The sequence below is a fragment of the Oxyura jamaicensis genome, chromosome 4, assembly GCF_011077185.1.
Source record: "Oxyura jamaicensis isolate SHBP4307 breed ruddy duck chromosome 4, BPBGC_Ojam_1.0, whole genome shotgun sequence".
NCBI lineage: Eukaryota > Metazoa > Chordata > Aves > Anseriformes > Anatidae > Oxyura > Oxyura jamaicensis.
In genome coordinates, this window is record NC_048896.1 from 24,873,204 (window position 1) to 24,890,006 (window position 16,803).

Sequence of the window (16,803 nt, forward strand, 5' to 3'; positions counted from 1 at the left end):
GATACAGATGCTTACCTATTGCTTTCTATTTAAACGGTGATGCCAAATTTAATATTTATCCAAGATGGCATGTTTTGTAACACGAAAAATAAATTAAACAACAAACAACAACAAAAAACAACAACCTCCCTCTACCTTGTGGATAGATAATGGTGTACAGGGAGAGCTGTTTTAAGATTTTACCCTATTATGATTACTGTGTATCCTGCTCTTAGCATCACTGTCTTCTTATATAAGAGAATAGTTGCAATAACTTGTCCTGTACTTCTAGAGGCAGATGAAGTTGATATTCTCCAAGCCTTCTTTTTTATTTTTATTTTTGTCAGAATTATTTTTCAACATAGCTGCTTTCATGGCTGTAGCCTTCTCTTAATTATCTAATCTTTCTGATAGGAATATCTATTAGTTAAAGAAAGAAGGAATGTGGGTTTTTTAAAATTATTTATTCATTCATTTTAACTCTCTGGAGAATTCTGTCAAAGTTCACAGTGGAATGATAAGCTTTGGTTAGTTTCTAAATACATTAAAAAACAAAGAGAAATAACAAAAAAATAGAAGCTGTTTACCACTAAATTCTCCATGGGCATCCCTCCAATATTTTTCATCTGGTGGATGTAGCATCATTACATCCTTAATAGAACTGCAAAATTCATTGCCTTTAATGAGAAGCTGCCATGGTACTAAATGAACCCTCAACATGTCTCCTAGGTGGTAGTGTATACTAGTAGCTAATTACCATGTATAAATCCTTTAAAAATAGGAAGCAGGTGAACGTGAAGCCTGGAGAAGGATAAATGGGATTTATTTTAATTTTTGGATGTGTATTTAAATGTTCTTAATCCCTTTGGTTTGCTATCATGTTGTCACTGGTATGGAATGTTTTCTCTTTATTTAACAGTAGTATTTCCCTACAATGACTACTTAGAAGCTTCAGAATCTTACTACATAATAATGTAAACTTTATTTGTACGGTTAACAAAAGACTAACAGATTTCATACAATAATACAAATTTGAATTTCTGTGAACTACTGAAAGTGGCATTGCCTTGTGAAGTTATTTTTGTTTAGTTGGTTGATTTGGTTAGAATTACTATACGACTAATTGGAAATGTGAAGCCAAAATGCATTTCAGTGGCTTGAAGCATCACAGATAGGGGGCAAAATAGGGTTTTCATACTGATATTAACTTCTATGGAGTAAATGAGTTTGATCTTAAATTGGGTGAAAGCAAAGCAAATAACTTTCTTTACGTTCCATTTTCATCTTTACTTTTTTTTTGTTGTTATCAGGGTGAACAACTGTGTAGGATTCTCCAACTACAAATTTTTTCTTCTCTTCTTGGCTTACTCTCTACTGTATTGCCTTTTCATTGCTGCAACAGATTTACAGTATTTTATCAAGTTTTGGACAGTAAGTACTCCAATTTATGTACAGTCAGTGCATGTAGCTACTACTCTGCAAGAAATACAAGATTTGAGGTTTTACATTGTAACCTAGTATCTTCTAAGACAAAATTTAGATAATAGTTGTAACACATTTTTTTTTTTCTGTTTGTCCTACATTATTTTGAAGCTGCATAACTAACAATCATTTAGAAACTATTTTACAAGAGAATTGATACTATAGATGGTTTTAAGATGTTCTAATGATATGCTATGAAAAAGCTTCATGGAAATTTTCTGGTGTATCTGTTATGACTATCTGGTTCACAACTTAGGATGTTAACCTTCTTAGGTCTGCAGTATTTATGCTACGGTATTCTGAAAAGGCTAAGTAAACGAGGTATTTTTTGGAAGATAAATTATTCTCCTCTAAAAGACACTTGAAAGTTCAAATCCAAATGTCAGTCAGGTTCTTGTGGTTGGTATTTATACTTTCTCAAGAAAGGGCCAGTTACTTTCCATGCTGTCAACAACCTAATTGCATGACCATCTGTGCATAAAAGGTGCATAATTCATTTATTCAGGCTCTTGTTGCGTGATACGTTTCTGTCTGCACTGAATTTGATTTGGCTGAATAAAGGATTATTAATAATCAAGTTAAACAGCTATTTCCCCAGTTCTAACAGCCTATTTCTTTTATTTTTAGAATGGCCTTCCTGATACTCAAGCCAAGTTCCACATCATGTTTTTATTTTTTGCTGCCGCTATGTTTTCTGTCAGTCTGTCTTCTCTCTTTGGGTACCACTGTTGGCTCGTCAGTAAGAACAAGTCAACATTAGGTAAGTTTAATGCTCCTGCATTTGACAGGAAAAAATAAATATTAGGTGTCTATTATATCAGAACAGATTTTAAGGCAGCGCTTCTACATTTAGTTGTAAATGAACTTGGAGAGGTGAATGGCAGTTTGACAGTTACAAGTCCTGTCTACCATGTCATTGTAGATGTGTGAAGAGGACTCTGTGTTATGGGTTAATTTTAAAAACCTCAGAGAAGTTGGCCTGTGCCTCTAATATGGGAGTATATTTAACTGAATTTAATATCGATATTAAACCATGATTTCCCACCACCCTGATGCATGTTTGTCAGGTTATAATTTAAAAGATTAAAAGAAGTGCAGAAGATCCTTGTGAGCCTGCCCTTTACTGTAGCATGAACTGTAATAATACCGATGTTCATGAAAGTTTCTAGATCTATAAATGTTTTCCTGTTGATACAAGTTGAATTAGAACAAGCAAATTATTTCATTTTTTTTCCCACAGTTTTCTTGGGATTTACTAATATGCAAATGATTAATGGGAAATTTTTGAACACATTTCATTTGGAGGAAAGCTTGTTTACTTCAAGATTTCTCTAGGGTTTGTGGGTTTCCTCTGTACTGTGAACGATGTAAAGCCCCTGGTACCTCATGCATACCTACATGCGGGAGGTCGCTGCCTGCGCTCCCTGGCCTGGTGCAGAAGCGCGATCCCCACATGGATCCAGAGTGTTTTCTGTGAGCTGTGCTGTCAGCACATCAGGACATGGTTTGTCTACGTGTGTAGAGCCCATTAGGGGAATTAAACGGTTATCAGTCACTGTGTGGAAAGAGGAGGAGTTCTCTGCCTTGGGCGCTTTGTGACACTTCAGGCTATGTTTAGCTCTCTTCCCATGAAATTCAGATTGGGCATCTGTGGGGAATGGTCTGGGTCCACAGGTAAAATGCTTTCTGTATGCAGCTGTAAAAACCATAAGATATTTTCATACTCCAGGGTGTAAAAAGCTACTAAAGCTACCTACAAACGTAGGTTAAGCTTTATTTCTTTTCCATTGCTCTTACTGTAGTATACCCTTTGTTCGTTGTTGTTTTTTTGTTTCTCAAATACCGTCTGTTGTGTAGTCATGTGCCAAAACCTTCATATAACATATCATACCTTAAGAACCAGGTTCCTTCTCCTTGATCAGGGAGGAGGGTGGCAGGACACTTCCCCCTGTCCCCTGCACATACGATGGTGCCTAACAGTGACTTTAGCTTTCCTGAGTGAACCAGGTCATTGGAGCACTACAGCCTTTCCTCTTGGCTGGAGACATCATCAGTGCAATCTCCTGATTACTGGTGTGAAACTTAAATGTGCTATATTGTGAAGAAATCTAATGATTTCTTATTTTATTTTTAAGAGGTATTTAGAGCGCCCATATTTCGTCACAGAACGGACAAGAATGGTTTTAGCTTGGGCTTCAGCAAGAACCTAAGGCAGGTGTTTGGTGATGAGAAGAAATACTGGCTGCTGCCTGTGTTTTCAAGGTATGCTCAGCTTTTAATGCCTCATTTGCTGAAATTGTTCAATTGTCAGGACAAACGGGGCATGAGGGGTGTTTTTTGTTTTCTGAAATTAGATATAGTAATATTCATTTTAGGGAAAAAAAAAAAAAAAAGTTCTTCAAAGCATTTTTTGTAAGTGTGGCACTAATTCTGATTTTTTTCAGTCTAGGGGATGGTTGTTCCTTCCCAACTTGCCTTGTTAATCAGGATCCTGAGCAAGCCTCCACACCTGGTGGTCTTAATTCAACCTCCAAAAAGTAATCTGCTTTTTGTTACTTATTTCAGGTAGCTGATATTCTGTTCTGTGCCAGTGCACATAGAAATGGAACAGTGTTTTACATATTTAAAAGTGGTAAGCAAATGAAGAGTCTCCTGTTAAGAAGTACAAGTCAAATTTTAAACAGCCAAGCTGTAATTCCGCTAAGCCTCAGACTTGTATTTAAAGTTATGGAAATAACACCCCATCTACTTTCTCAATTCAGTAGCATCCCTGGACCTGAATTTTCTGTGCCTGCCTAGTTAGTGCCAGTATCTGCATGCAAGATGCTTAGTTGGTCTGCCAGTGATACAGGTGCATTGCCTTGGAAGGCTTTTTGGGGAGGCCTGCTGCTTCCTATCTGGTGAAAAACAGTTTGTATAAGCGAATCTCAGGCCTCAAGGTATGGCAGGGAGAGCTAAAGTAGAGGGTGGGAAGGAAAGTGTATATTCAATTCAAATATATTGTTTCTGCTGATGATCAGAGGCATTTTCTTAATCCTTATCCGTTGTGGTCATGACATCTTTAGAGTACAAAAAGCATGCAGATGTTCTTTAAATGAAAATATTACAATAGCTTAGTAAATTATATTGTAACTTTATAGCAACATTTAAGTAATGAAGCATGACACAGATAATAGACATGGATATGTGATTAAGAAATGATAATGGGTTCATACTGACAATCTTTTATTCATAAACAAATACGTTGCATGTTAGCAAGGTGTTCATTGACAGACAAAAAACATCACCGAGCTGGAGAACTTCTTACATCTTGCCCCAGTGATCTGAGCAGGATGAAAGGAACCATAAGCTGTATTAGGAGAGAGATTTTGGAGGTGTTCTCCGCTGTTTTCCATGGGACAGCGTATGGCTAGAGAGCCTTTGGAATGAACATATGTGTGTAAAGATAGAATATCTGTCAAAGAAAAAATGAGCAAGTTTCCCCGTTCTGTGCTAGAGTTGCCTTTTAGATTACACTTGTATTTGTGGCAACTACACTGTGTGTAATGACAGAAGTGTAGTGACTCATCAGAAAATACGCAAGCTAAGGCAGGGAAGATACTGCAGATGACAAACCTGCTTGAAGTGTGTGGTAAGGTAATGGAAAAATTACTGAGGTTTACTACAATGTTCACTTACTGGCGTTACAGCGAGAGTCACCTGTTCCCTGCCAAGCCACTGCGCGATTCCCAGAGCCACCTCCTCACTGACACGCAGTCTTGGTCAGACATCAGTGCAAAGGCTGAAAAGGGCAAAATCGGTAAGGAACTGATCTATGCTGCAACGATTTGTTCTGCAATTTGCCTGCTAAACTAGTTTTGGAGGATGTAGTGTAAAAATGACCATGCTCACTTGGTTAGTATTTCTTAGAGCTGTGCTACTGAGCTTATTTAAAATGCATCTTTGTAGAAAGTTGGATATTTCAAGCTGTTGTTGCCTTCCACATTAAACCCAACCAGGAGGTACTGAGAGCACCAGCACTAGTAGGTGTCAGTAAACCTTTAGGCTTAGGCTGGTAATTCTTTTGGGGACAAATTGCTTATACCAGAATATGATGACACCTCGTTACAAGAGCCATGTGATGGACACAGGATGGGAATAGACTTGGTTAGTAGTGGAGCAACATCAAGGTGATGATTGATAATTAAAGGCTGTATTATTTGCTGAAAAACACGAGAGCTTTCCTGTTGAAATATCTTTTTTTTTTTTTTTTTTTTTTGTATTTCAGGTATGAGCAATCCTGCATTAACCATGGAAAATGAAACCTAACTTCCCTTAAAAGAAACTTCTGAATGCTTTAGGAAAGGTAGGTTACTGTTCTGTGTATTCAATTTGCTATTCCGTGATTCCTTGCCACTTCAAAAATGCACAAAAGAAAGGTTTTTAAATAATTCATGTTGGTTTTTTTTCTATTCTTAATTTGTTTTACCATGAGGTAGTAGCCCATGAATTCAGTTTTAAACTAAGCCTCTGACTTCTTGATGGCTCATGCTTGCAAGATATTGTTTAACCTTTATACTCGTTGCTTTTAGGTAATATTCCCTAAATGTTGTTATTCCCTTTCTCTAGAAAGGCAATGGAATTTTGGCTCTTCAAGCTGTACAGCAAATCTTTGTAAAGCTAGGTTTAAAGTTGAAGTTAGTTATTAACAGTGACACAACAGATCATAGCTTGGTCTACTAAAGTGGGCAAAGGTCTATCAGATGATGAAGGGGAAAACAGATTTATTCTAATATGTAAAACCATTAGCAGCTTTTTCTATGCCAGCTACTGAGCTGTGTCCTAATCATTTAAAAAGTGCTGCCTACTGAAGATAAAAGGTATCCATATAACTTCCCGTGCGTTTACTGAGATTTATTTTTTGATCTCTTGCATTGATATCTTGCAACATAAAAGGCAGGTTTGAGAAGCAGCTAGGAAAGCCTGTCCTGTAGACAAGAGGAGGACACCTTAAGGGTTGAGGGGAATGGATGCAGTTGATAATCACATTCCCTTTAGTATTAGAAGACTTCTAAGTTCTAAAGCTTGATAAAAGATTCCTATTTAAGATTCCCACCTTAAAAATTTCATACTGGGTAATGTACAGTTTTGCAACAAGATTGGAGGAATCATTCAGGCAAGGTCATTTCCATCTCTGCTCTTGGAAGTCATCATTCTTTCAGTCATCCTCAAGAAGTGTCTCAAAAGGATGTCCTCCACTTGTGTGTGGCGTGACTCGGGGACATGCTGTCATGGCTGTCAGGCTGCACTCAGGCACTCCTGGAAGAAGTGGGGTACAGAAAGCAGTCAGGGGACTGCAGTGATCATTACTGGAGTGGCCAGACATGGCTTTACACTCGAGGCAGATGATAAAAGCTGTAGTTGGGCACATACCAACAGATGGCCTGTAGCTTGTAGCAAAAAGTTCCCAAAAGTTCAGTGTATCGAGTTGGATTCATCAGAGAAACTAGAAAACTGTTGACCCTCATGTTCCTTTTTTGTTTTAAGTGATGAATGAAGGCACAGATGGTTCCAGATATAGGTGCTCCTGGAGCATCTACCAACGCGATGATACTGTGAAATGCTAAGTGTTGAAAATGTGGGTGTCAAATGAGCTCAGTTAGAGATGAGTGAAATGAAACTCAGCCAGTGTCAGCAATTTTGCCTGCTCTGTGTATGTCTTTTACGGGATCTAAGCTCCTATTTCTAACCCTTCATTCAAAACCTAAAATGACATCCCTGTGCCCTCTTTAATCCATCAGTTGCTTCAACAAAAGAGCAGCTTTTGTGAAAAAATGAGCAATTACTCAACTTCAGTTAGTTTCACATCTTTTATGGGCCATCACCACTCAAGAATAAAGCACTGGAGATAGGCCTTAAAAAGGCAAACAAACAGAATTTTGGATTATAGCACAGAAATATTAATTATAACTAGTTTCCTTCGGTCAGAGTTCTACTTGGAACTTTGTGATTCAGATCATTGCGACTGTCAAGCATTCTGTGGGTTGTTCCCAAGACACTCACAGGGTGTAAGAAAATCGTTATTTGAGCTGTATTGCTTGGTAAACATCTCCAGCTGTTTATTTGTTTAATCCAGTCTGGGAAAGTAACAACCTGTGGTCTGATTACCCCCAGCCCTTGTTTTTTTTTTTTTTTGTCTGTTTTTGTTTAGTGTTTTTTTGTTTGTTTGAGTGTGTAAGCATCCATTTAGAAGTGCAGCTTTTTAAAGAGAGAACTTGTCTTCAGAGGAGGTGGTGTTCCCAAGAGCAGGTGTGAAATCCAGGAACCCCTTCAGATTTTAGTTTTGCCTCAGAGCAAAGCATGCGCATCTCAAAAGGGCAGTAGCTGAGGACTCATAACTTCTCTGCACAAGCGTAAGTTCCAGTTCGGTGGTATCCTTAACCATGCCTGAGATTTTTCTATGTGGCACTTGGAAAGACTTTCTGGAGAGATCACAAGAAAGATAGATTGTGTGTGTGTGTATATATAGCTGACATACAGTTGCTGGAATAAGAACCCTTATCTAAAAATATTTTTTACTGTATTTTGAAGGCACTACCTTGCATGGAACTTCCTTCCTTTGTTGTCGGTATTTTGAGTTGTATTTGTTCCTAGGGAGTGATTAAAATACTTTATTAAAAATGCTGAAATCACAATAGCCAAGCCAACTAATTTCATCTTCGATGTGAAAAATGCAGCCCACAGCCGGTGTGTTAGTAATTTACCTTTCTGTCCCAACTAAGGATATGTTCAATATCCTGTACTTATAGTTATTTGGAGGACTAATTACTGAGCATGCTGGATGTGGTTCACACTGACGTAATACAGAATTGTTTTTCAATGATGTAGGTACCTGCAAGTACTGTAAAAATAGTTCATCTCATAAACCGGTGGTCTGCTTACAATGTAGTCAGTTTTTATTCACTGTCATCCTGGACTGATAACGTATCTGTGAACAGTCTGACTGCGTTCCTCTTCTCTGTTGTGGGATTTTTATTCAGCTGTTGCTCACCCTCCCCTTTGAGTTGATGCGACTTGTTGCAATAATTTGTGTTCTTTAATACTAACAACATGTTTTGTGATTTATGTTCTGTTCCAGTTCAAGAAAAAGCTGTTGGTGGAAGGAAGATGGGTTCTTCCAAAAATCAGCCCTATCAGCCAGCTGCTCCTGTCTGCTCCTGTGTGGATGTGCTCAGAAAACAAACTGACAGATGATAGCTGTCTCCATGTCACTGCTTGAAACATGAAACAAAACATACAACTTTTGAACCACATAAAGAATGTTTCAACTTAGGATTACTGGTTTTGAATGGTGAAGGGTGATTCTGAGTATTATGGGGAAAAAAAAGTCTGAGTTTACTATTGTAAAAATTCTGTGGCTGGTTTTACTTTGATATTCAGCACAAGAAAAATGTGACCTCCTTACTTATCAGCCCAGGTTCTCACCTTGGTTTTGAAAGTTCACCTGTGATTTCAAACTGCTGTAAGTATTTGACTTACTTCAAAAATCAAATGTTTGCACTGCTGGCTATATGACGTGAGAAAACAGGGGTGATTATGGACAATTCAGTGGCTTGGTGGACTGTGTTTTCTTTTGAGCGCTTGATAAGCAAGTTATTTCTTTTTTTTGAAGATAAGGCAACCCTAGTGAAGTGTCAGACTATTTTTGGATCACTTTTGGAAAACACTATTGTGAAGGCTTTCAATAGCTGTGGAGGGCGAGGGGGAAACCTCCTTTGTTAATTAAATACTACAGCGAGTCCCTGGTAAATCAGTGATTAAAAAGTCCACATTCGGATGGCTAATACAAAAGTAAAGCTGGTAGCTGGGGATTGTGATGAAAGCTGCACAGAACGATCCTATGAAATTGGGGATTTTATTCTCCCATTTGGAGCCTTTATCCCCTAAGGAAAAGGAAGGCTGGCACTTCACTTTGAAGTGAAAAAAGGTGCTTTTTTTAAAAAAAAAAATCAACCTGTGTTCTTGATTGATGGCCACTGTCTTTCAAAATCCTAGTTTTTTATTACTCAATAGTTATCTCAACTTTTTTCACTTCTTTAAGACACTGAATTTCTCACTGCATAAATTAACGAGTATCACATCCAAACAAGGAGACACTGTTATAACTTACGATACTTGCAGTTACAGGACAAAGGACACTTGATTGTAATACCAAAAAGCCAAACTGCTGCATATAGGAAGTTCCCTTCTGTTAAGTTAGGAGACAGCAGGTTTTTCTAGGATTGAAGTTTGCCAGCCTGATGATAAAAGATGTGTTATAAATTGCAAAGTCAAGGAAGTTTCAGCAACACAAATCTATTTGTCTTGTGCCTTTTGTATGCACTAAACTTACGGTATCAGTGTTTACATTTAAATGCAAAGTAATTGTTTTTCTGAAAATAACAAGAAGGATCTTAGCTATGCTTTCTAGGTGGCTAGGTAAAACAACTAGTCAAAAGAAACCCCAACAACCTGAAAACCTGCCAGAAGTTCTCAAAAGTGAACTACTTAGCTGGTGTATTCCCAGTGGAAGGATTTTGGTTTCTAAAGAATAACAAACCCAGTTAGAAAGCTGGCAGCAGGACTAAGTGACCCATTTCTGAAAGCAAAAATTTTTATCATTAACTCTTCTACAGGCAGGTAACTTAAAATTTTGAGGTTTCGTTTCCTGGATTTACAACTTAAGTGGTAACTATGAGAGCACAAATGTGGCATTTTTCTTTTTTTTTTTTTTTTCCAATGAGGAAGAATGCATTGGGTTTAATTTATTTAAAATCTCAAAATTTTACCAGCCTGAAAACATCTGAATTTTGCCAGAAGTGCCAGAGTATGGATCCCTTGATGTAGAAGGCTTTTTTTTAAACAAGCATGAAGGTAGCGCACAGTTTACACGATGCCTGCAGACATCCTAGCAACCAAAAGTTTTCCACAGCTATTTATTCAGTGTTGTCCTGTCAGCTTATTTTGCCTTAGTGTCTGTTTAAAGGCTAACTTGTCAAGGGATAAGGGGGAGAGGGAAAATATATATTTTTAACACTTCAAGTTCTCTAGCTGTATAGCCTTGTTTTTTACACAGTCAGGGTGGTTTGTTACAGAGCATGCATTGGAAAGCAGTGACTAAAAAGTTGAAATTCAGCTTTAATGGAAATTGCTCCATACTTTCAGGTAAAGATGAAGTACCACTTTCTCCCCCAGCAAAATCCGTAATGGAAATTGCTCTAACGCAGGTGGCAGACCTGCCCTTAGGCAGGAAGGAGGCCAGCTTCCCTGGCTGTGCCTGGGGCTCTGCCAGGTGGCAGTAAGGCTGGGAATTGATATAGAGAAAGGGCAGGGATAGGGGCTCAAGAAAAGCCCTGGGTGTCTCAGCAGTCACATTTAGAAAGCACAATAGCCCTAAATAATCTGCAGTTTTGATGTAGCTAAAGGCTGTCCCTCTAGTAGAAAACTGATGGAGGCCACAGAGCCAAGAAATATAAATGGATGAGGGGAAGGGGAGAGGAAAATGAGGGTAATTCAGGTGTATCTGTTCAGCAGACCAGAGCCAGCAGGCCCTAGCTATACCTGATCTCAGGTTGGGTATGAGCTGTGCCTCCAGGAAGAGCGATGGCAGGAAGCTTTGAGGGGTCCTGGCTGGCCTCTCCTGGCCTGACAGTAAGCTAATCGTGCTCCAAGGTGTAGTTTCTGATTCAACTATATTTTTGGCTTGCAGTGCCCTAATACCTTACATAATTTAAGTGAAAATGGTATTTTTGACATATTGTCATTGAGCACTGGAGCTGTTACGATGCATGTGGGAGAAGTTGTGAACAGGTAACAGGCACCAAGAATGCAATGTTGTCCGTCTGCTTACACTGATTCTCCTGTTCTTTGTAATATTCTTGCTAGGCACTTTACTACAGTCTTTTGGGTAATTTCTGTATTTTTTTTTTAAGACTGCTTTATACCTACTGTACAGTTACTAATCTAATCTACTTTTTTGCTAAAAAAAAAAAAAAAAAGCCCTGGTATTTGTCTAGAAATAGCCCTTCACTTCAGGCTTCATTGGAAGTTGGGTGAGTTTGACAGACTCCTCGGCCAGGCCTGAGTCCCTCAAGACAGAGCTTAGTTTATTTTGTATACATAAAAGCTGTCATGTGAATCACTAGCCACCCACCTGTTTAATAAGCTTCCTTAATTTGTAGCTTAGAACAAATCCACTACATCTCTGCACCAGAAGAGGTCCACACCCATTCTGTATCAGTTGATGCAATGCTCAGAGTCCTCACAGAGATCTATTTTTAATAAGAAAATTGAGCACCTAGGTGTTGGTGAGCTCCTCCCGTAGCGCAATTAGACACAACTGCTAATATGCACCAAACTGCAGACTGAGAGCTTGTCAATAGCCCACGGGCAGGGAACTAAAGAAGCCTTGGTAATTATATTTTTTAAACTATGTGTACTTAAAATCATGGTCTTCAAGCAAGACTTCAGCATGGTTGGATGCAGCAAGTTTGTTTTAGTGCATGGTATTCTAGAGCTGTTGTTAGTCCCACACGTGGACTGAAAGAATTCTTGCCCTGATTCAGCTGACCACTGTGTTGGATGGGTGGGGGGGAATAAGTTTCCACATGTCTTTTGTGTAGAATTTTGCCACTTATTTAAAGTATTGCTCACATAAATAAACGCTTCATGTTCAGCAAGTCACAGCTGGAGTAGTCATTGGTACACCACCCGCAGTTTCACAGCAGAATAGCCTTCATCTCTACTACAGCTCCAGTAACAATCTAAGTACTGTAAGCGCCCCTCACCTCTTCACCAAGAATCACCCTCCTTACTTTATAGAAGCGAGGGTCATAAGGAGAAGTATGTTACTCACCTGGGCCATCACCAACAGCAGGACTGTGTCTTTCTACAGCTTTCCTTCACGTTGGGCTCTGTACAGTCTTTCCACGTTCTTCTCGCCACCTGTGTTTCCCCTCTTTGCATTCTGCTAACAGTCTGCTCTGGCGTAGAGAGGAACCTGTCTGCTCAGGGGCAGAACAAGCTGCAGGAACATTCATGGAAAGTAGAGGCTGCAACTAGCCCCTTCCAGTTCAGCCATGCCCTGCAGCACACACTCAGAACTTTACCCCTCTTTCTATAGACACGGTGGGGTTTTGGCTTAAAACCCTTTCATTAATAGTGGTATTGAACCCTATGCAAAAGTTCTCATCCAAAAGAAGATTAGAGAACGTACTGTAATCTGTAATGTCATATGGGTGATGAGGTGTTTTTGTTGCCACTTGTAGCTAACATTTTTTCCAGCGGTGATCAGGTAAGAGGACAGGAAAAGCAGCAGCCTTCTGAGGTAAAATTTTGAGCAAGCAGCATCTGACCTAACCCAAGGCAAACCTTCATGTTTGCCCATTGTAGCTTTTGACTTTTTCCCTTTTTTCTTCTCTGCCCACCCCTTCCTCCTTTCCATACTAAGGCAATGAAAACAATCCCAATAGAAAAGCCTTCCCTTTGAGAGGCACTACCAAGATCTACGAACCCTTCATCCCTCTCCTTCCCCAGTTCCGTTCCAGATAGATAAACCCTTCCTTTCTCACAGTTTTCCTAATGGCACTCCTCGCTGCCATACAGTAACTCAGTCATCCTGAGGTCTGCCCGTGTAGCTCCCAGTATCTGGGGCACCGATTACAGGCTTCAGCCTAGATCACCACAGTGCAATCTTCTCAAGCAGATGGGCTCAACAGTTTACAGCAGGTGGCAGAGCACCCTGTGAAGCCACGTCCCCTTTCCCACCCTCCTCCACGTTCACACCAAAACCCATCGGTGTCTCTGGAACTGACCCAACGCTTCCCAACAGTCAGTTTTGGGAAACCGTTTTTTCCTCTCCCTTCTGAACAGAAAAAAAAAATCTCAGTTCATTTAAGGAGTACCAGATACAAAGACAAAACCCACTGACCACACAGACTGCATGTTACAGCTGAACAGCAGGAACATACACCCACTTATTTTCCCCTATTAGTGATTGAATTGGCCACAGACGAGCGCAAAACAGGAATTCAGCAGCTCAGTGATGGAATAAGTACTTGAGCAACTAACCTTCATATAAAACACCATCACAGACACCACAGCTACGCTCCAGAGCATGCAGAGGGACGAGAATGAAGGAAAACACGGAGCTTGCAGAGCACTGTCTGTAGTATGATGAAAGCTAAATAAAAGATACAGTCAATGTAATGCATTTAAAAACCAAACAAAAAACACTTTTTCAGATGATAAGGTGATGAATGCAACCACAGCTCTGAACTGCTGCCCAGTCACAGATGAAGCACGTTCTGCGGGATGCAGATCGACCCTCACAGTCAGCTGCTGCTGCTTTCTGTGACTCACGTGGAAGGGAAGGCTTCCCCTCCACCTCCTGCCCCCACACTACCCAACCCAGTTAGCTGAGACAACTATCTCATGGGAGCAAGAAAAAGCACGCTCAGGGAAGAGAATCCTCTCTCTTCAGCAGACAAAAATCTCATCTGTGCTGGCAGAAAAAGGATGAGAGAAGCCTCTGCAGCAATCACATCTTGGCATATGGCATCAACAAGCACACTTCATTCGCAATCTGAGACAGCAGCCTCAGATCTCTCTACAAAGAATGCAGTACAACCTTCCTCATTTCTCTGCAATCCCTAGTCAGGCAAGACGGAAGAAAACAGCAAAACAATCTCCTATAAACCAACCAAGATACATTCAAGTTCAGGAATACCAGAAAAATAATTTCATGTTGTGATTGGGAAAGTGTCCTGAGACAATCTGTGCATTACTCTATGTAAAATTAGGTTTTATTATTTGAGATTTTGTTCAAATTCTACAGATTTGTAGTATTCGAACATATCCCACAAATTGTAATGGAGGCTTTTGGATTCCTTTGCCGACACTGACTTGGTGCAGTTTTTTTAAAAGTTAATTTCTTAAGTATTTTACACGCTAATGCACTGAACCCACACTACCCTGAATCCATTAGCATCAATATTAGACAGCTGGTGTTTGCTGAGAAGTTCCAAAAACTGTTTCTCTATGGAAGACATTTCTTCATTTCAGTGGGTTCAACTCGTTTAGGTGAGCTATTAATTGATTCAACGTCAAGAAACCAATCAGGAGTTTAAGGACAGATGAGCTGGATATGCACGTTCTCAAGTAAAAAGAGCACTTGGCAAAATGGAGAAAGAATGATCAAAAAGCACGTCAACAACACAAAACCAGATACCACTGGGAAGCTTAAGTGAAGATACATGGGGCTTGAGAGTCGTGTCGTCCCGCCCCCCGAATGGTATATTAACTAACATTTAGCATATTTAAAATAAATAAACGTGGCAGGAAGAGCAAGCGTGGCTCAGCCCAGCCCAGAGTAAAATCCCTGAACATGCAGATGGTAAGCATAAGGAAACCAGTAACAAGGACCATGTTTGCACTGTAATCCAACTGTACATTACAGTTGCTACACTGTTCTTCTGTTGAGATTTCAGTACGCTTCTGTACCACTTTTCTAAATCAAAATGCCAGGTGACGTCAGGTATCTCCAAACAAGTAAGCTAAGCATCAAAACATGAAGCCCTCCTCAGTGGAATACCTAAAAGAGCCCTGCCAGAGAGTACTGGACCAACGAACTCATTTTGCCAGCTGATTCAAGTAGCCCTTCACCAATTCTTCCAAGTGACCACAAAAGAAGAATTATACAAAAGAATTTTACAGAGCTGAACAAGCACTACCACTCAACATTCAGCCAGCAAGATAAAAGACAAGATTTCTTAAGCACTAATGCTTATCAAGCTAGGAAATTCTACTCGGAACTGTTAAATAAAATATAAAACATTATCTGCTACTTTCTCCAACAGGAACCTCTCAAAAGCTAGGTTTGATTCCGTCACTTTCATTCTGAAGTACACTGACCAGATTCAACTCCAGACAGACGGTGGCTTTCTTAACCCAACCCCTGCACACTTGGACAGTGTCTTTGCATCACTCCTGGCTCATCTGTCCCTGCTTCCACCTTTTGTACACTTCCTTTCCATCTTTGAGTTCAACCAGAAGTTCCTCGTTCATCAGTGCAGACTTTGTACAACTTTCGCTCCACTTGCTGCATGAGGGAATGAATCATTCTCGAGCTTGGAGAAAGCAGGCAGATAAGATTAGGGAAAGTTCTTGGATGTCAGAGGTCATCCCCAGATTCACAACCAAAAACGCCCCAAATGCTCTCAATCTGTTCCAGACTGATTTTCTTCTGGCTCAAAGATTTCTCTTGCCTAGTTTTAATGAGGAAAGGGATTAAATGCTTAAAAAAAAAAGGTGACAGAACATAATGTTCCTGGAACATCTGACTCCAGAAGCCAAAAATAGAAGTGGGAAAAAAAGTCAAATATAAGTTTCTGATACTGCATTTCTTCTGACAAACCTCCAACAACAGATTTTAAATGGATTGGGAAGAACAGAAGCCTGGAAAGAGAATTCCTGTCTCTGAACAAAAAGGTACATGTCTAGACAGCTGGAACTACGCCTGCACATTTTTTTCCACAAAAGCAATTAATCCTCTCCACTTTGGAAACAGATTGAGATTTCAGGCTCTGCAGTTCACAAGGAACAGTACTATATATAAGAAGAAAAGACGTTTTTCACAATCTCGGCAGCTCACTATCTGAATCACTCCTTAATGGAAACTAAACCTAATTTTGCCACAGAAACTGAACACTGCACAGATGTCTCCCAGCTGTAATCAACTCATCACGGACAGATCACATTTGATCTGACCAAGAGCTCTCACACAGAATAAAGCATAATCTTAGTTTCATGCCAATTAGTGGCTTTTGAGAATTTTTTTTCTTAAATGGGAGGAAAGCTGAAGAACACAAGTGCTTGAAGTCCAATATCCGACGAGAATTTCAGGCTAGGACTTAATGCAAACAGCCTGGTCCTGCATACTGCGTGCTCACTAGCAGCTGAACACCAGAAACACACCTATTGCACACCTTTGGGTTTAGGTTCTTCCACTTAAAGGAGTCCAAGCTCTGACAGTTCATAACTACAAGCAAAGCAAGGCACAGAACAGCACACAGAATGCACAGTCACTTCAAAAGCACATCCCAATGTGAACTAAAGCTTCTACCACACACAAAACTTTATAAACTTCTAAAACCTTCCCTTGATTCACAACTTGAAAAGTTATTTTAAAACAAAACCCCAAAGTTTGTAGAAAAGTCATTCCCTTCAAAAGTTAACCACATAGAGCTGTACCAGCTACTACAATTTAAAACAAATATTTCAGGGGTTCTTCATTCCACGTGTATGTGAAATTTCCATACCTTGAGT

At 39.7% G+C, this 16,803-nt stretch overlaps 1 protein-coding gene across 1 annotated transcript in view; it reads left to right on the forward strand.

Moving 5' to 3' along the window:
• ZDHHC2 (zinc finger DHHC-type palmitoyltransferase 2) overlaps positions 1-9,962 on the forward strand; it is a 32,428-nt gene extending 22,466 nt beyond the window's left edge. The window contains exons 7-13 of the mRNA XM_035324375.1: positions 1,290-1,410; positions 2,089-2,221; positions 3,597-3,723; positions 3,906-3,998; positions 5,151-5,260; positions 5,729-5,806; positions 8,579-9,962. Coding sequence (XP_035180266.1) covers positions 1,290-1,410; positions 2,089-2,221; positions 3,597-3,723; positions 3,906-3,998; positions 5,151-5,260; positions 5,729-5,769 — 625 coding nt within the window. The 3' untranslated portion in view covers positions 5,770-5,806; positions 8,579-9,962. The remainder of the gene's footprint in view (positions 1-1,289; positions 1,411-2,088; positions 2,222-3,596; positions 3,724-3,905; positions 3,999-5,150; positions 5,261-5,728; positions 5,807-8,578) is intronic.
• The last annotated feature ends 6,841 nt before the right edge of the window (positions 9,963-16,803 follow it).